The sequence below is a fragment of the Pangasianodon hypophthalmus genome, chromosome 15, assembly GCF_027358585.1.
Source record: "Pangasianodon hypophthalmus isolate fPanHyp1 chromosome 15, fPanHyp1.pri, whole genome shotgun sequence".
Taxonomy (NCBI): Eukaryota; Metazoa; Chordata; class Actinopteri; order Siluriformes; family Pangasiidae; genus Pangasianodon; species Pangasianodon hypophthalmus.
Genome location: NC_069724.1, coordinates 24,157,281 through 24,177,918, shown reverse-complemented (window position 1 = coordinate 24,177,918; position 20,638 = coordinate 24,157,281). Strand labels below are relative to the sequence as shown.

General features: G+C 39.0%; 1 protein-coding gene across 3 annotated transcripts in view; it reads left to right on the top strand.

The window, feature by feature from the left end:
- Positions 1-18,737: 18,737 nt before the first annotated feature.
- The window catches only part of LOC113535403 (potassium/sodium hyperpolarization-activated cyclic nucleotide-gated channel 1), a 112,842-nt gene continuing 110,941 nt past the window's right edge, over positions 18,738-20,638 (top strand). For all 3 annotated transcript variants that reach the window (XM_026928669.3, XM_026928671.3, XM_026928670.3), the window contains exon 1: positions 18,738-19,338. In XM_026928669.3, the coding sequence (XP_026784470.2) occupies positions 18,932-19,338 (407 nt within the window). In that variant the 5' untranslated portion in view covers positions 18,738-18,931. The remainder of the gene's footprint in view (positions 19,339-20,638) is intronic.

The following is a 20,638-nucleotide window of genomic DNA, read 5'->3' as shown; positions in this document are numbered from 1 at the left end:
TTGTTGTCATCTGTCTTTGGTCGCAGTTGCACTAAAACAGCTGCTGAGAATATGAGCAGGTCACATTATGCGTTGTAAAGCCACTGATTTCAACCCGCCACCAACATAAAATGTAAACTGTACAGTGTAAAACCAGCTTTAGAGAAAGTCTGATCCGTCCCTAGCCGGCACTTGGTTATCTTCCTTGACTACTTCCTCCAGTTTTGTATGTCAGTAATAAACATGTGACAGTGGAAGAGGTGACTTTATTTTGAAAAGATGGCAGAAACGGTGGCAGGTCACCAGTGTACATTGTGTTCTGGCAAGTTTGTCTCTGTGAAGTGGCAAAGGGACTTTGTGCCGATATAGGCAACCGTGGACGAGCTCTACTAGCCTCCCTTCAAAACTTTCTGCTTTTCTGATAAAAGCAATGCTCCAAAAGACCTCAGGATATGTGCAGCAGCCATCTTGCATACATCTGCACGTAGTTAGAAGCGAGTATTATCAAGACTGTCATTGTCAAGTCCAAGACCAGGACTAACCGAGTCCAGAGTGGGTCTTAAAGGGGTCAATGACAAAGTTAAGGTGGAGTCCAAATGAAAACAAGACTTCAACGAGTTGTCTTCATTTGTGCAATGCGCAAGTCCAAGTACAAAAGTCAATATGGAATCCAAGAACAAACTCGAGTCCTACATTCCTACCTTAGCCCTTAAGTTCCCAGGGAATGTAACTACAACCAAGAGATATAAGCACTTCCTGCTGGAAGAAAATGAAGCAAGCCCAAAGGTATGTTTGAAGTGTTCAGAGTCACCAGTGTGAAGGTGAATCCCAGAGAGGAGATGTCATCCATTTCCCCCAAACAATTACCGATAGATAATTACAGACAATTACAGTCATGTATGATAAATACAGTGAGGCTCGCTACACTCCAGGGCCTCCGTCACACCATCAAACCCTGCCTACGCAGAAAGAAATGGGCTTCCGACTATAATTGCACTACACTAATGAATTAAATGCTGATGAGCTCCCATTATTTAAAGTGCTATCAGTGTGTGTGTGTGTGTGTGTGTGAGTGTGAGACAGAACAGACAGGGACTGCCATGTCCCCCCTCTCTGAGTTTGTCCTTTAGCATCAGCACATTTCCATGTGAGAATTAGCATTACCTGTGAGGTGGGATTCTCTGGAGTCAGCCATGATAGTTGCATTGACAGAGATTCATGTGTATCATTACTGTCTCGTGTTTACAATGTTTACCCAATATCACTGAGGACGGAGGGAAAAGCGCCTGCAGGAGAGCCGAATTAAGAAAAATGCCCTGCATTACATTTTTTCCCATGGAGATAACTACAGATCCATCTCTCATGCTGGGCTTGTGGCTGGCGTTCATCAAAATATTGCAGTTTATCTAGCACATTAGCAAAGGCTTAGTCTATATGGAAGCAGAAAAAGGACTAAACTACTGCATGTTTAAACAAAACACTCCGATTCAATAAATAATATTTGGAAACCACTGAGCCTCATTAATCGCTCTGGATACGTGCAAATTGATTCGTAAATCATTTACAGGACAATATAAACAAGAAATGTGTTGCTCCTGAAATTCCAGTTAGTTCGGAAAAATGTTAAAATCCTACATTTCGCTCCTGAGTTTGTGTCAATTTGTGAAGCTCGAATGATCGGTGATGAGTTGCTGCGATTTTTTTAATACGGATTATGCTGTCAAGTTGTTTCAATAAGAATTTTACGTTTCATAACAATGACCTGAAAGAAAGCAATCCAAAACAAATCTATAATTTCGGACAAATAAGATTAGACATTCAGTTAGAAAAAAGTAATGGCACCCTATAAAAGGAGTTATTGTGTGTCTGTATAAATTTCCAACTGTAGCAACAGTCACACTGAAACGGTTACTGCAGTAGAGTTAGCGACATCATCATCATGAATATAACTTCTGACTTAAAACATGAAAGCTCTTCAGATGAAGATGAAAAGGAAGAAGGGAAGCCAATTTCACCGGAAGCACCTTAAACAAGCGCAAAAATAAACAAATTATTTGGCCATATTGTGTCCGACATGTCAGTTACATGACTAATTTTTTATTGATAAATCTGTTGTATAAACATGATATCACAATAAGCAATAATGCAGTTACACTGAATATAGGCAGCTACGATAAATATATAGTAGATATGTGAAATATATAGTGTAGGATGTATAGGAGAACTGCACTCTTGCTCTTGCAATATTGCTTAAATACAAAAATAAAGAAATCTTGTGAAGAAGCTTGGAACCAGAGCAAATTGAAGAACTCGAGGTTTGAGACTCTAATTACAATGAAAATTATAATATTAACAATAATAAACTTAGAATATTCATGAACAAATAACTAGAGAATACCAGAATTTTTTGGTGAATAAAGAAAATTCCAGAAATCTAGTGAATGATGATGATGATGGTGATGATGATGATGATGATGATGATGATGATGGTGATGGTGATGATGGTGATGATGATGATGATGATGATGATGATGATGGTGATGGTGATGATGATGATGGTGGTGATGATGATGATGGTGATGGTAATGATGATGATGATGATGGTGATGATGGTGATGATGATGATGGTGATGGTGATGATGATGATGATGATGATGATGGTGATGGTAATGATGATGATGGTGGTGATGATGATGATGGTGATGGTGGTGATGATGATGATGGTGATGATGATGATGGTAATGATGATGATGATGATGGTGATGATAATGATGATGATGGTGGTAATGATGATGATGGTGATGGTAATGATGATGATGATGATGGTGATGGTAATGATGATGATGGTGATGATGATGATGATGATGGTAATGATGATGATGGTGATGGTGATGATGGTGATGATGATGATGATGATGATGGTGATGGTAATGATGATGATGATGATGATGATGGTGATGGTAATGATGATGATGGTGATGATGATGATGATGATGATGATGATGGTGATGGTAATGATGATGATGATGATGATGATGGTGATGGTAATGATGATGATGGTGATGATGATGATGATGATGATGGTGGTGATGGTGATGGTAATGATGATGATGGTGATGATGATGATGATGATGGTGATGATGATGATGGTGATGGTGATGATGGTGATGATGGTGATGATGATGATGGTGATGGTAATAATTCTACAATTTATTGAACAATGATAACAATAACAGTAATTCAGTATATTACACATGTGTTATTGGCTCCCATTGAGCCTGTGTAGAACAGGAATAGCTAATAGCAATGTGTAGTGGATTAAAGCTTTATCCTGGTCAGGGTTATGTTTGATCCCGGGAGCTCGGGGTAAGGCAGGAAAACACCTGTGATGCGGCACTTGTCTATTTCATGGCATGACACACGCTTATTTATAGCTAGTGGCAATTTAGAGTTCACCTGAGCTCTTCTGAGCGAACCTCATCATGACGTAGGCGTAGCTCCACTGACAGGTGAGTGTGTGATCGTGTGCCAGAGTTTCTCCCCACTTCAGTTTACGAGGACATGACCAAGACACCTCTGTCCGTCTCACTGCACTTAAACCGGAGATAAGCAGCGTTACGTTACACACACTATGAATGAGTAATAGGGTTGAGATTTCACCGCTTCAACTTCACGTTACGCTTACGCATTCCATTCTGACACACTGGCTGTCTTGTGTACAAAAAAAAACTCTTTAAAGTTTAAAGATGAAAAATAATAATAAATACCAGAATATGTGGATATCAGGTGTAAGAATTGACTGTAAATAAGAACACGCTTCCTGGTGTGTCATTGGCGTGTCTGCGTCTCAAACGTTTTTGGATGGAATCATTAAAGCAAACAAAGCAGAATCATCGCAAGTCATGACACTAGTCTAATTATCACTAGCAAACATTCCAGTATGAGCGTTTCTCCGTGCTTTACACAGTGCCAGGTGAAACCAGACAGCGAATGAGCAACGTCAGTACTTGTGTTTCACTGCTCACCCATTTCATTACTCCAGCTCTATGGTATCAAGACCATACCATCCCCAGGCCACCATATACGAGAGAGGAAATAACTATTCAGACACTTTTGCTTTTGATATTTAATAACAAAATCTTTCAGTGCATATATCCACTTCAAAATTTACACTCATAATGTCTTCTGACATTAGACTTACTGTATATAAAGTATAAACTAAATATGAACAAAAAAGTATTTTCCTTTTCCCTGGGAATACCAGATGCTTAACATGTGACCTTATTTCCTAAAATCTGCATTTTTAAGATTTGTATTTAGGGTTCTGATTTTTTTTTTTTTTTAATCTGTAATCTGTAACCTGTAATTTCAAATTATATGTTTGGGTTTAAAGTCAAATGTTAGCCCTAGCAAGTTCAAAACAAAGAAAAAACAGCTGAAAAAATGGTGGTGGTATAAATGTATTAAATACACCACGAAAAAAGAATTTTTATTTAATGTGACATGTTTATAATTCAAATATATAAAATTCATACATATACAAAATGTCAGCTTCCAAGCTGACAACGTAGGCAAGCAACATTACTTAAGACTTGCACCTGAACTAGTCACCAAGCCAAATGCAATATTTATCAGGTGTCAGTGCAGAGAGAGAGAAAAGATTAGAATCTCCAGGTCAGTTACTAAATATTTCAGCGACTTGTTGGAGTCCTGTTTTTGGACTGAAACGTATCTCAGAAGATGATCTCAGTGATGGGTGACAGTTTGCCTGAAGCCTCACGTCACATCGCTGCTACTGATTTGATCAGACATCAAAAAAAAACACCAGCTTAAGAGAAGAAGCAGAAAATAGCAGTAAATATAAATGTAACTGAAGTTCCACAAATAAATAAAATGTATTATTATTAGTATTTATTTGTAGTATTTCAGTCCAAAACACTAATAATAAAGGAACAGGAATAATGAATTATAATGAATTGTACCTGAGAAGAACAAAAATGAAAACAAAATTAGTTAATTATCATTTTATACAAAATTAAATAAAATGAAGAAGATAAAGAATTGATCATAAATGTTTACAGAAAATAAAAAGTGAAATGCTAAAATAAAATGAAAGCTGAATTTCTTTTTTAAATGAATTCCTTTAAAAATAGCGAGATCAAAAAGTTGCGATTCTCCTTTCCTTCTTAAGTATAAATATGAAATAAAATTAGACTGATCCTGAGTCACGCTAACTGAAACATAATTAGACTCAAATTAAATAAATAAATAAATATATAAACACTCTGTGTGGTGCTGTTATAGGAAAATAATCAATGCAGCAGAGTTACTGTTATCATCCTGAAGTGTTTTATTCCTCTTATACCACAGCAATTAGACAATGATTACATTTTATAAACATACATTTTATTCATATATAGTTACAATTAATGTTGTTCTCATTGTTTTTATATCAGTGATATCATTCCCTCACCAGCCTCTCTTTTTTCTCCCTCTTGAAGTTAATAAGACAAAAAAAAATGCAGCTTGTCACGTTACCGAGAAACCACAAAGAAACGTAAACTCCTCTTTTAGCTTTACCTCTGTCTGCTACAAAGCGCTGACACTGGAGACTCCTTCCATAACTAAATAAATTAATTAAAATTAATTAAATGTGTCCTTACAGAAAACTTCACCATATCAACGGATACACGTTTTTTTTAAACGTTCGCCGTACAAGTCCCTGTGTTGTTACCGTGGAAACGATAGTGTATTAATACAGAACGAGAGCATTGTGATTTGCAGCTGCATCCAATCAGACCAGAGAATTATATGATTGAATAATAAGATTATTTGTACAGTGATAAATGAACTTAAATCGGAGTTCAGCTGATTCCTGTGTCCTACAGAATAAAACCAAGCATACAGTTAGATAAATAATTCCTCAGCAATTAAAAGTAATGACCGATATTGTCTTACGGAGGTCAGGAGGCAGAGCTGAAAAATTTAACACGTTTGAGGGCTGAGTTTAGAAGGTGAGCGTCCAAATCAGTCACAGATCGGATCAGATTTAAATAACAAGCAGGGAAAAAAATCAGATGCATTAAACTATCTTTATTAATAATACGTAAATAGCTAAAAACTGGTTCATTCGTTCGTTTATTACTGGTAACTGATAACTAGTCATATTTCATCATTTAATTTGTCCCTAAGTTCTTGCGTTTGTCTTTGTTTTTCTTTGTCCCTTTGTGAGAACCCTTAAAGGTTCTCTGCAGAACCCTACTATAGGAGATTTCCCTTTCAGAAAGCAGTTCCAAGAGCTTTTCCTACTTCTCCTACCTATTTCCTGGTTCTGTTTCCTTGTTCACTAGATCAGATACACTCTCAGAAAAGGAAAGCTTAAATCTACAACCCTAAAGAATTATTTGGTGTGTTCTTCTGGAAAAGATTCTTCGTAGAACTTAGAGAACAGACAGAAAAGTGCTTTTCTATTGCTTTTCTCTCCTGTTCTCCCTCTGCATATGTATTATTGTGAACTGTATGTTTTCAGCCATCATTTAAATACTTCATACAGAAGAACATCGAGCATGGCGAAATCAAAACCTGAAAAAATATTCCGAATATTTAGACAGATTTTAGATTGTAGATTTTAGCTTCAGACCAGAATTTCTTTCGCTGTGTCTCAGTTTTGAGTGACAATTCTTCATGTGATCTCTATTTTGAGATTTGATTTGTGGATTGTTCAGTTATTTGTTGTTTTGATGTTGTTTTAGCATCTTTGAGGAGTTTTCTGATAGGAAACCAGTCTGTTGTAGGTTCTAGGAAGGATCTTTACGAGTTCTCCAGAGGAATACATCAGATAATTCTTTAGGGGTCTAGATTTAACCTGTTTTTTGTTGTTTTTTTTTCATGATCGGGTGAACAAGGAAACTTAAAACATGGAACCAGGAAATAAGACAGTATAGGAGAACTAGGAAAACCACTTGGAACCATTTTCTAAAAGGGAAATCCACTATTGTAGGGTTCTACGGAGAACCTTTAAGGGTTCCCCCTGAGGGACGAACCAAGAAAGACAAACTAAAGGACTCTTTGCATTAGCCTAATTATAATATGACTATTTATCAATTACCAGTAATAAACTAGTTTTTAGTAATTTACTTATTATTAATAAACTGGATTTAACACCTCTGATTCTATTCATTTGATTTGATTTGATTTGATTTGTTTAGTAACTGTGTACCGCTGCTATTACACTTCAGAAGAAAATACAGTAACTGTGCCTTTCTGCCTGAGACACGTAATCAACCTCTCAGCAGTCTGTCTGAACTCAGTGTGAAACTTATGATCAAGTGTAATGTGTGTGTGTGTGTGTGTGTGTGTGTGTGTAAAAGTAAAAGGGCAACTTGTGTGATAGCGAGCGCTACAGCGGCAAGTGTCCTGATTTATTCTCATATTCAACCTTTCAGCTGTGCTGAGGCAGCACTCCATCGCCCTGGGAGGGAGAGAGAGAGAGAGAGAGAGAGAGAGAGAGAGAGTGTGCGGCAGAGAAAGAGAGAAACAGAGGCAGAGTGATGGAAGGAGAGAGAGAGAGAGACAGAGAGAAACAGAGAGAGAGAGAGAGAAACAGAGAGAGATGGAAGGGGAGAGAGGCAGAGAGAACCTGAAAGAGAGGGAGAGAGAGAGAGAGAGAGAGAGAGAGTGGCAGAGACAGAGAGAAACAGAGGGAGAGAGAGAGAGAGATGGAGAGAGAGACAGAAAGAGATATAGAAAGAGAGAGAGACAGAAAGAGAGAGATGGAAGGAGAGAGAGAGAGAGGAAGGCAAAAATAGAAAGGAAAATAAATAGAAGGTAAAAGTGGGAGAGAGAGAAAAAAAATGCATGACATGATTTTATAATTTAATAAGACCACATTATAGTCTGTAGTGAACTGTTTAAAATCACACACGCACACACACACGCACACACACACGCACACACACACGCACACACACACACGCACACACACACACGCACCCACCTCCATCTTTTGCGTGCAAGTCTGAATTTTTATTGTCTTGAAACGATTTCCCATCGGCCCCTGTGAGCAGAAAAATCTTTCAGACCAACATCTGGCTGGATTTCAGCTTCAGATCTGCGTACTCAGCACCAGAGGTAACAGCTGGCAGAATGAGGAAGACACCATGCAACAGCTGTATTATAATACACCACTGATTGGTCAGAAGGTGTTGATTAATTTTCTATATCAGCAGCACTGAAAGTAGTTCCAGCTGCAAGGCAAGTCACAGCTGTAAATGGATAAAAAGTATATTTAAAAAAATGTTAAGAATGTAACGCTGAAAAATTGCTGTGGAAGAAGAAGAATAAAACACTTCTGCTCGTGCAGTTACGGACAAATAATCAACTTCAGACAGGGTGGTAACAGTCACTCTGCTTCATCACACCATCCCGGCACTGATTATTTTCCTAAGACGGCACGACACGCAGTGTTTTATTTCTTACTCAGTGCGCATTAACACTCTGTGAGAGAACAGGATGTGGTGTCGAGTCTCGTTTGGGGAAAGAGAGCGTAAAAATGTTTCGTTAGGCTTTACATCTGCGGCCATCCCTGAAGAACGTCCTCCCTCTCCCTCTCTCTCTCTCTTTGCCTCAGTCTCTTTCTCCACGTCTGTGTTTCTATAGTTGACCTATTGCTCAGAGGGGAACGTCTGGCACTGTGCGGTTTAAAGCAACACAGCAATAAAAATAAATTGCTCTGTAGTCCATGGTGCAGTTGCAGTAAATTCAATAAATAATTTTTTTAATCTAAAAAAATATGTTTATTTATGGACTTTTTAATTTAACTACTGCATGGCTGCTGAATAGAGGTATAACACAAAGCTAATATCTGTATCTGTATCTGTATTAAACCTGTATCAGATTATCTGTATTCAGATTAAACCTGAAGTAGGTGTGGCCTAATCTGGACGTGGGTTATTTATATCCGGAAGAACCCCAGATGTAGAAACGTCAGTAGTGTCAGCATGGTGTGTGTATTCTGGCTCTGACAGTTCCTCCGCCTCAGCTACATCACCCCACTTCATAACTGATCCCAACTAGAGATGGGAGTGTCTTTTTTTTTTAATCCAGCTCACACAGTTTTTTTTTCTGTAGCTCCCCACGATATTTTCTAACAAATTTATTTCCCAAAATATGAAATCAACTAGTATCAGCTAGTGGCCTGATTTAAACCACTGTGGCCCTGACCAGGCAAGTACTAAGGATGAATGAATGAATGCTGTAAATCACAGCGTTCACGCAGCACCACACATTAATGCTAATGCTAATGCTAATGCTAATGAACGTGGTCTTTGTTTGTCCGGTGAGCTTCATATCTCACCGCTCGCTCACGCCCACATGAAAGTAAAACCCTCCTGCTCATGCTTGTTTTTCTTGCATCCCACAGAGTCCTAGTCCTGATCCACACCTCTACTCTCAACTAGATGTCCTGTGAACCTTTCTGGCAAACTTTCCTAGAAACAAATTAGTCCCCTCATATTCATATCTGTATTTGTATCCATTTAGAACGCATTATCTGTTCAAACCGAATAACATATTCATTCTTCTGCAATAACAACATTTCCTTTCATGGCGTGAATTAAAGTAATAATTCAGACAAAAATAACACTTAAACAATATCCATTAAAACCTGCAAGTTTATTGTCCATTCTTTCATTTTGCGCTTATAGTTGGTTGATTGTTGTGAATAAAATATTAAATAAAAACCTGAATATGGCGTAAATGTTTTTTCCCTGCACTAGTTCTGAAGTCCCCACTTATCCGTGATGTATTATTTTCTATTTTAACCTTTCTACCTTAAATATGATCGCAGCTGCTCCTGTGTGTCCCGAGTGTTTCCTTTGGCCCTCTTCTGACCAAGCCTCATGGAAGGACATTTTTACTGCTGTGTCTTTACGCCTGAGTGCTCTTCTTCCTCGAGACGTTAAAACGTCCCACAAATCACAAAACGTTCAAAATTGCTTCATTTTTATAGATATACTATCTTTTTCTTTTTTAGTGGAAGAAGTGTGTGTTTGTCATTCACATCACAAGCCCCAGGAGTTCAGGATAGAAAAACGTCCTTGTTATCTGTCTGAGAGCTGAGCTTTATCTTTTATTGATTTTTTCCCAAATTATGTGATTCATTCTTTCTCTCTGTTTCCATCTCTGTCTCTATGTCTGTCTCTCTCTCTCTCTCTCTCTCTCTCTCTGTCTTTCTCTATGTCTCTCTCTTTGCATCTCTGTCTGTCTTTGTCATTGTCTCTCTCTCTCTCCCTCTCTCTGTCTTTCTCTATGTCTCTCTCTTTGCATCTCTGTCTGTCTTTGTCATTGTCTCTCTCTGTTCTTCTTTCTCTCTCTTTCTCTCTTTCTCTGTGTCTCTCTCTGTTTTTCTCAGAGAAAATATTAAATCTAAAAAGAAATAATTGTAAAAAAACAAACAAACAATAAAGCAACCATTAAATAAATAAATGTATTTGAATGTATTTAAGATTAAACAGTAATAAAGAAGGATAAATCAGGGTATTGTAGCTCAGAAAAAAAAACTTAAAATGGAATTAAAATAAAATAAAACATTTAATGCAATTTACATAATAAATAAATAAATAAATAAATGCACATAAGATGCAGTTAAATGCACTGAATTGTCGTGATGCATTAGCATTTATTGTGACAGTTTCCAGTGATGGTTACACGACACAGTGAATGTGTTTGACATCTTGACGTGTTAATGTCAATCTTATGATGCAGGATTTGAGTAAAATGTAAATAATATACGTTACATATATTATTTTGCACTGTGTTATGTTTCTGAAACAGTTTTATTTGCCTGTGTGTGTATTTTTTACATTAATTTTTGATAAATGAATCAGAAGTTGATTGATATGTTGAGTGACTTTGCAGAAAGACGATGCTTTTATTCCGCACCGATTCTATTTGTGGCTTTACAGTGGCATATACAGCCATGCGATATTTCATACTGAGCTGAAGAGTTCGGCGAAAGAGGAGCTTCTCCACCGTAACGTGATCTTTTCTCTCAGGCTCGTCTGAGTGTCACAAAGAAACAAAGGATTTCACAGCAGATGGAGCGCTGAAGAACATCATCGTACTGTTGGGTTTCTTATGATTTTTGCTTTAAACAATGGAATGAAAAACATTGTTTAACATTTTAACAATCAAAATGGAATTGAGAAGTGTTAGAAATGAAATGTTGGTGTGTCCTGTAGCAAAAAATACACATTCCAACATTACGATGATTCAGAATGATTGTTCACGAAATAAGAAGATTGGAAGCAGTTACACGACTAAAACATGGTCCTGTGCTTTATTAGAGAATTTATTATTGTTTAGTATAGTTGTATAACACAATGATGCTATATCTATATCTGTTTAGCGCTTCAACTATCCATATCTGTATCCGGATTCAGAAGTGAAGTGGGTGTGGCCTAAACAGGAAGTTGTTTTTCCTGCCGCTATGACCCTGGAAACACCGGATCACATATAATTCACGTGTTTATTTGATGTACCATGTATAAATGCACCTTCATCTTCATGTTTTGAGTTCTTTCTCCCAATGAAAAGCTAAAAAAGCAAACTGAATTTAGGGATATAGTATCTTTGAGAAGTAAATAACATTAAAAATAAGGAGATATTATGGAGAATAGAGAGATATCAATGAAAAATAGTCATTTTATTCGTTAATTAATTACTTAATTATTTTAAAATAATATTCCTGCTTTGGTTCTTCACACCACAAGGAGGAAGAATAAAAAGAAACGCATTGCAGGTTCTTCAAGGACACACAGTAAACCTGGACTAAAGTCGCCCACGTCGTGCTGAGGTCACGTCCTTGGTCTTTCTGTTCAGCTCACACGTGATGTAAGGGTGAAAATAAAAAAAAAAGAGTCATGTACCCTCGGCTTATGACTTCGTGTCCAATGTTCTCTCTACTGAAACCGAAGTTACACAACTGGGGAACAGTTGGCAGACGGACTAATCCATCCCAAAATAAAAACAGAAATAAAAGGACATCTGCTTCATTTATGATAACACGGCTTATATAATGCCTGAGAGATCTGCCTTATCGGCTCTAATGCCATGGCGTGGGTGCTGTGAGTGATTCGGGGAGAAATCTGGTCGTGTCTGTGGTCAGAGTATGTGCTGTTCCAAAGTCATTTTCATTTTTCATTTCATCAAAATCTCATCTTTAGCATTTGTGATGTTTAGAATAATGTATATTACAAACAGGCCACTAACACCACACCAGGCTTCTTTAATGAACGTATCATAACTGCTGTTGTTGACTCGTGGGGGCGTGGTTCCAACATCCATACGTTTATTTCTGGCTTTGAAACAAAATCATTGTACTTGATTTGTCCTCTGTTGTTTGTTCTGTTACCATCCCGAAGCTGATTATTTTCCCTGTTAGGTGTCGCCACAGAGGATCACCTTCCATCTTCTGCATGTTGAGTGGGCGCAGGTTTTACACCGGATGCCCTTCCTGACGCAGGAAGGGACCAGGACCAGGACTGAGAGCGCACTAACCTGAGACCAAGAGTCGCTGAGCTAGCTAGGTACCATGACAAACATTTCAGTGCAAGCATGTTTAATGTTTCAGGGTGGAGAGTTCCTTTAACACTGCTGTCCTATTTCAATACACTCACTTTTAATACCTCTTTATGTTCACATATGTCTCTTTACTGGTTGTCAGAAATGAGACAAATAAATGGGATGCGGCGAAAAAAAAAAAAAAAAGGACAGTGTGTAGTTCATTCAGGTGCCGCTGAATTGCCTCCATTTCTGATTTCACAAAAGCTGAATTTAGTTTAACAAAGCAGGGTGAAGATTGTGATGAGCTGAGGACATTCAGGGATCACACACACACACACACACACACACACACAGAGGTTTGGATGTAGGGAGCAGGTGGACTGGTGTGGATTTCATCAGTAGGTAATCTGCGCCACCGCTTCTCCTCTTTGCCCACCGTTGGCACACCGCTGCCCATCCTGCTCATACGCCATGTGACTTCGCTAATCGGTTCTCCTGAAAAACAAGAGCCGGTCCAGCTGCTTCACACGAGCCGGCATATCAGCCATCTTCTGTTCAGTCAAGTAGGAAATAGGTTTACAGCAAATATGGAAATTCATAAACTCTCTTCAGTTTTTGACTCTTTTGGTGTCACTATACATGTACATTTGAATAGAGAAACTGTAATCATGATGACTTTAAGTGTGTAGGGAATAAAACACTCAGTGTTGTGCTATTACAGGAAAATAATCAACTCTAATAGACACCAGTCTGTCTTTTTGTCCTTAAAAAACACAGCATGTCATGTTACTGAGTGTAAAAGCATAAACTCCTCTGTCCTGAAGATGTCAGAAAACTTAAAGTTACAGCTTTACCTCTGACTGCTACAAAGCGCTGACACTGGAGACTCCTTCCATAAACGTTGAATAAACATCTCCTTACAGAAAACTTCACCCTATTGAGAAAAGAGGTTTATCAGTAGCATGACAAGCTGTGTTTTTTTTCTCTTTGAGGCTGGTGAGGGAACGCTGCTATAACGTAAGAGAGAACAGGAACTAACTTGTTTCATGAACAAGTAGTAACTGTAACTATAAATGGATAAAAGTATGATGTGATGTGTCGTTCTTTCATAAATAAAAAATTGTTAGCAAATTGCTGTTGATTGCTAGCAGAAAATGTGGACAAATTGCTGTGGTATAAGAGGAATAAAACACTCCATGTCATGCTGTTAAAGGAAAATAATCAACTTCGGGATGGTAACAGTACCTTCGCTTCATCACACCATCCTGTTATTGATTATTTTCCTTTAACAGCATGACATGGAGTGTTTTATTCCTTACCTACATATATATACATATATATATAATTCTTTTCTTTAAGACGACCTGGTTTAAGAAGGTGTGATATGAGCTTACATTCCAGAAAATACATTATTTACCCCACAGGCTATGTAACTACATTAAACTGCTGACTCAGAGCGATTTTGAGCCATTAAAGCAGATTCAGTATTATAGTTCACAATATAAATGCAACACCTAATTGCTCAGATGGATTTTCTTTTCTTCCAGTAATTATGAAGTGGGTTTAATGCTGATGATCAGATCATTAACAGAGCTATAATAATTACAACTTTTCCAAAAGACAGATAGATCTGTGCATTACTTACTGAACTTATAATGGGATGAGATATCACACATCTCCCCATTTTCCCTGAGCCTTGCTAGATGATGTTGTGAGAGGAGGAAAGATACTTTAGAAAAATCACACAAAGAGAAAAGTGGCCAAAAATGTTCAGCTCATTTGAATAAAAAGCTGAAATGAAGGTTGAGAAAGAAGCAAATTCAACATATTTGACTTAAAAATGTAGCCTTTTTCCCGCTGCTCTTTACAGAAGCCAGTTATAGACCAGTGGTAGCTCAGCGGTTAAGACGTTGGCCTCCTGATAGGAAGGTTGAGAGTTCAAATCCCAGCACCACCAGGCTGCCACTGCTGGGCCCTTGAGCAAGGCCCTTAACCCTCAACTGCTCAGTTGTATAAATGAGTTAATTGTAAGTCGCTCTGGATAAGGGCTTCTGCCAAATGCCATAAATGTGAATCAGACCATGGTTCCAGGGCAGAACCATCTATGGAGGATCAAAATTGTCTTTGGACACACAGTTTTCAAAAAAAAAACTTTTTAAGAGTCTCTTAAAGCAGCGGATCTCAACGTTTTGTAGCCAGGGACTCCTTTAACTGTAAAATAAATTCTACTGTCTTTGGTGCTTGGACCCCTATATCCAGTAACTGTGACCATCTTAAAGTATAAACTCATAGCAAAAGCTAGTTTGCAGTGCGATCTTTATCTAATCCCGTGAGGCAGGATGCAAATGTGTAAAGTCAGTGTGTGTTTTATTAGAGCACATTCCGAAATTGTCATAGTCCAAATCATAGTCCAAACCACAGGTGGGGAACAACAAAGAAGAGAAGTCCATACTCAAAACTGATAACACAGACACGAGCCGGAAAACCAGACAACGGTAGACAAGAAATTATGCTCAGAAATGTGTGACATGATTGGCAAGACTTCACAAAAGAGGAATGGAAACAACAGGGCACAAATAACCAAACAAACACAGAACAGATGCACACATTAGAGAAACAAGCTGATGACAAGACAGGGGTGGAGACTGGACTGGAACCAAAACAAAGGCATGTGATCATAATGTAAACAAAACGCATGGAGAATGAAGAACAAAAGCAACCAGCGCTCTCACCCTGTCACTCAAAAACAAACGAACAAACAAACAAACAACCAAAAACTTAAAACAACAGAAAAAAATGTAATAATGATGTGAGAATGAGCCAATGGCTTGCCAGTGACATCACTGGTATTCTGGAACGTGATTGGATTCTGACTGAACACATGTTGTGCTGAATAGATGTAGTTTTGTCCTTATTTTAAAACACAACATGATAACAAATGCTAAAAAAATTTTGATAATTAAACCTGTCAGATCTGAAAGTGTAGGTGGAGACAGAAATAGAGAAATTAAGAATCATCATTAAATTAATCCTAAATTAAGATTCTGAGGAGGATAAGAATTATTTTAGAGCAAACTTGTAAATATAATTAATAAAAAAATGTGCGGTGATTGTGAAATTCCTGGTAGCAGGAAGTGTTGCTTCCTCACAGCTCCAGGGTCCCAGGTTTGATCCCGAGCTCAGGTTCCTGTCCTTCACATGTTCTCCTGAAGTCTGTGTTGGTTTATTCCGGGTTCTCCGGTTTCCTCCCAACAACCTGCTAATTTTACTGATGAAGATAACTTGCCACTAGGTGTGTATGCGTCTGCATGGTGCCCTGTGCTGTTATTCTCGTCTCACACCCAGTGTTCCCGGGATTTGACTCCGGATCCACCACGACCTTGATCAGGATAAAGTGCTTACTGAGTGTGAGTGAGTGAGAAAGAATTTCATTCTGTTAGAAAATATTACTGTTGGTGTTTTTTTTTTTTTTTTTTTTTATGATTGGCTCTGTGTTCAGCTTAAATAAAAAAAAACTTCAAGGCATTATGTAAAAATGTACCTGAATATCTGGCCTTCTCCATCACCAGCTTACCAGGAACAACTCCTGCATCTGCACCGTGGAGCTTTTCCCCTGGGATCGATTTAATTTTAGGCGTCACAAAGCAGCTTTACAAGTGGCAAGGAAAAACTCACCTAGGCACTGGGATTGGGATTGGGATTATAAATCATGACAGATATAGAAGGTTAAAGACAAACAGTACTGAGTGTGTTTAAAGGATGTTCATAAGAATCCTGGGATGAGCTACAAGACGGTCTTTAAGATTACAGCAGTAGGTACAAATCTGCAGAAACCCAGGTGAGACGCAAGAGTGAGATTTGGGAATAAACTGTGTTTTTGGGAAGTGCAGATGTTTAAGTGTCCAATCACAGCAGGAGAATGTGAGACAGAAGAGCAGAAAGGCCTCCTGCTTCTGAACAGACTGTGAATTAAAACAATATCATCTGCAAATAGTGATGAAGAAGAAAGTGTTTTTGAAATAAAGCTCTGATTGTAATCATGCATGATGTTAGTTAGCAGCCTTTTAATCTGAAATCTAATAACTATATGCAGTAAACGTATGCGTTATTAAGTAGATCACTTTCCAGAACACGAAGAACCCGATGTGTGAGCTGGAGATTATTATCTCTCCCTAATCCGATTACACTGCCACTAATTCACTTCAGTCTTCAATACGCCCGCTGATACGACGAACATGATGAATCACTGTACGTCAAGTGCTTCAGCATTTCTGTCAAACAAACAATTAATTAATTAATAAAACACAATTGCAAAAATTCTAAATATATACGCGCTGAATAAACTTGTCGGAAATGAAATAAATACAGTCACAGACGTAAACAAATCAAATAAATAAGATGTTTATTTTGTTAGGTGATTTATTTATTTGTCCTAGAAATCGAAACTTTATCAGAAATTTGGGTTTCAATTTCAATGATAAATAAAAATAAACAGTTTATTTGTTTATTTAATTTACTTATTCACATATTGTAATTCTAATTTTGAATATATTCATTATATTAGAATATTGTAACTTATATATACTTTAACTTAAGTACATTTGTATACACATATTTTGCATGTCCATTAATCTTTATTCAGAAAATTAAAGTTTCAATCTCTATCATAAAAAACAAACAAACAAACAAACAAAGACATGCATAAATAAATTGTTTATTTTTATTTATTAATTTATTAATTCTTTTATTATTAAATTTATTGTAACATACATACTATATGTGTCACATTTCCATTAAACGTTTTTTTGAATTTCTGAATTTCGATTTCCATAATAAATAAAAAATAAACAGTTTATTTATTTTATTTACTAATATTCTTGCTCACTTTAGGTTTGAATGTGTTCATTTATTCATTTACTCCTTGAGAGACTAGAGGATGTTGGTGTTAAGGGAACGGCCCTCTCCTGGATGGCCTTCCTGTTTCATCATGTGCAGCAGTAAAAGACCTTGGTGTGATTATTGACTCCAGTCTTTCATTTGAAGCTCATGTAGATAATATCACTAGGATAGCCTTCTTTCATCTCAGAAATATTGCTAAAATAAGAAATATATTGTCACTACATGATGCATAAAAACTAGTTCATGCTGTTGTTACCTCTAGATTAGATTATTGCATAGATAATTTCTCACTGGATGTTCCAGTAGATGCATAAACAAGCTCCAGTTAGTCCAGAATGCAGCAGTGAGAATCCTTACTAGAGCCAGAAGATACGACCACATCACCCCTACCTTATTCACACTGCATTGGCTCCCAATCAAATTTCGTATTGATTATAAAATACTACTATTGACCCTTAAAGCACTGAATGGTCTCGTGCCACAGTACCTGATTGAACTTTTAGTCTTTTATGATCCGCCACGCCTACTCAGATCACAAGGTGCAGGCTCTTTGTTGGTACCTTGAATAGTGAAGGCTGCAGCAGGGGGTAGAGCTTTCTCTTACAAAGCCCCACAGTTATGGAACAGACTTCAGTTAGTTTTCGGGGCTCAGACACAGTCTCAGTGTTTAAGTCTAGGCTGAAAACATATTTGTTTAGTCAATCCTTTAGTGAATAGTTTTTTCTTAGGTAAAGGAGCAGATCCCCACAGTTATGGAACAGGCTTCCAGTTAGGGTTTGGGGCCATTTTATGTCCCAGGATGCCCTCATGTCTGTGTTACCTTCTGGCTCTCCCTTTTAGTTACGCTGTCACAGCTAGTACTGCCAGAATCCCTGCTTTCACTCTGCACGCAAAGTACATTGTCCTTAAACATTACGGGAGAAAAGCTCACCTAACAATCTCTCTCTCTCTGTCTCTCTCTCTCTCTCTCTCTCTCTCTCTGTCGAGCTACACATGATACTCCTGAGATATCAGTGATCCTGAACCCATTCTGCTCTCTGGACCTGCCTGATCCATCCTGATGCTCCACTTCTGGTTGGATTTCTCATCAGTTGGAGATCGCTCGGTGCTGCTGGGGGTGCTATTTGTTTATTTTTTAATTAATTATTATTTTTTTGCTGTTTGATTTTTCTTAATTATTTGTCGTTGCAGGTGAATTGAAATAATGACGTGATTTCCGTTAGAGGGCGCCACAGAGAGAGAGAGACAGACAGAGAGAGAGAGAGAGAGAGAGAGAGAGAGAGAGAGATCCTCTGCCCGGTTTCAGCAGCAGCGCGGTGTGTCAGTGCGCGTGCTGCTCGATCGGCAAAAGGAGCCGCGCGAGCTGAAGCACATCAAATGAGCCGAGAGGGAGCTTCCGGCGGGGCTCCTTTCCGCGCGCGCTCCTCCTCTCCGTGATTACAGAAAACAAATTAACAAACTAATCAGCACACATCCGGTTCAAGACGTCATGGAGGACAAGACGAGCTCGAGGGACGAGAGAGCGGACGCGGGGAATTCGGTGCAGAGGCGAGACTCGGCGAAGAAAAGCGGTGGAGGAGGAGGAGGAGTAGGAGGAGGAGGAGGTGGTGGTGGTGCGAGTCCCAGCGCGTCCAAAGAGCTCGGCAACTCGGTGAGCGCGAGCGCGAGCGCGAGGACGGACCGGGACCGGGAGGAGGCTGCGGTGGGGCTGTGCGACGAGACCGAGAGCCGACAGCAGCAGTACGGCTTCATGCAGCGGCAGATCGGCGCGATGCTGCAGCCCGGAGTGAACAAGTTCTCGCTGCGCATGTTCGGCAGCCAGAAAGCCGTGGAGAAGGAGCAGGAGCGCGTGCAGACCGCCGGGTACTGGATCATCCACCCGTACAGCGACTTCAGGTGAGAGAAAGGTGGAGGTGGGAGGTGCTTCCACGCTCACCAAAGTCACCTTTGCTTTATTGCTTTCATGCAGGCACGTGCACATATACATACACATACACAGATACATACATGCTGTGTGTCGTTGCCAACACACACACGCATGCACACGATCGTAAACACTCACGCACACGCACGCATGCACGCACACACGCAAGCGCGCGCGCAAACCCTCCTCTATGCGCATCATCCATGCAGTGCGCACTGGGTTCAGACTCAGCGATGCCCTTGCCGTGAAGGTGAACTCAGCGCGCGCGCGCGCGACCGTGAGCAGGTGAAACCGTGCATGCTTTGCTTTTTATTATTATTATTATTATTATTATTATTATTATTATTTTGGACGAAGCGCGAGCTCAGCTCATCTTAGCCTGCAGTGAGCCCAAACCAAACCAAACCAAACGGAGAGAGGGAGGGAAACGTGATGAAACACTTACACCACCACACCGGAGGAAAGAGCTCGCGAGCACTCAGCCGTGCAGCAAAAAGCGTGTTATCCCCCGCCCCACACACACACACACACACACACACACACACACACACACACACACCCCTCCTCCGTGTGACACTGACACATGCAGTGATGAATGAACACCTACAGTATTGAATAAACACCTACAGTGCATAGAGTTACACATACAGAGTGTTAAGTGATTATAGCTCACCTGAACACAGCACTGTGTGTATTAAAGGTGTACTTCAGCCTGTTTGCATTCGCATTACACCAAATATAAATAAGGCATGACGTCTTGAGCGTCTGCTTCTTTAGCCTAGATTTCCTCTGGAGCAGCAAGGCTGATGTAGCTAACACGTCAATGACAGGCGACCATTTTCTACAACATTCAAGCGACATTTGAACTGAGCTTTTCTCAATTCTATGCACATTAAATACGACGCAGTACAGAAGCTACAAATCCAAACAATCAACTCAGACGATTCCTTCAGCCGATCTTTTCACGTGTGTGGTCCGACGTTTCTTCACTTCCCCACTCACAACTTTACTTCCTACCTGAAGTCACTTTTTTGTGTTTTTTTGTGCGTATACTGTTTGACGCACAAAACGGAAGAAAAACCTATAACGTTAAAATGGTTTCATCTTATCCTGTCATTATATAAAATGTGTACAGAGATGTTAAGAAGAAAAATAAAGCTTGGAAGGAAGTAGCAGAGATCGTTGGTGCCTTTAGTGAGTGTACATAGCTAGTTCAGTTTTGCTAATACTTTGCTAATCTAATCTGGGAACGATGCAAGTCTGCATTCTAGC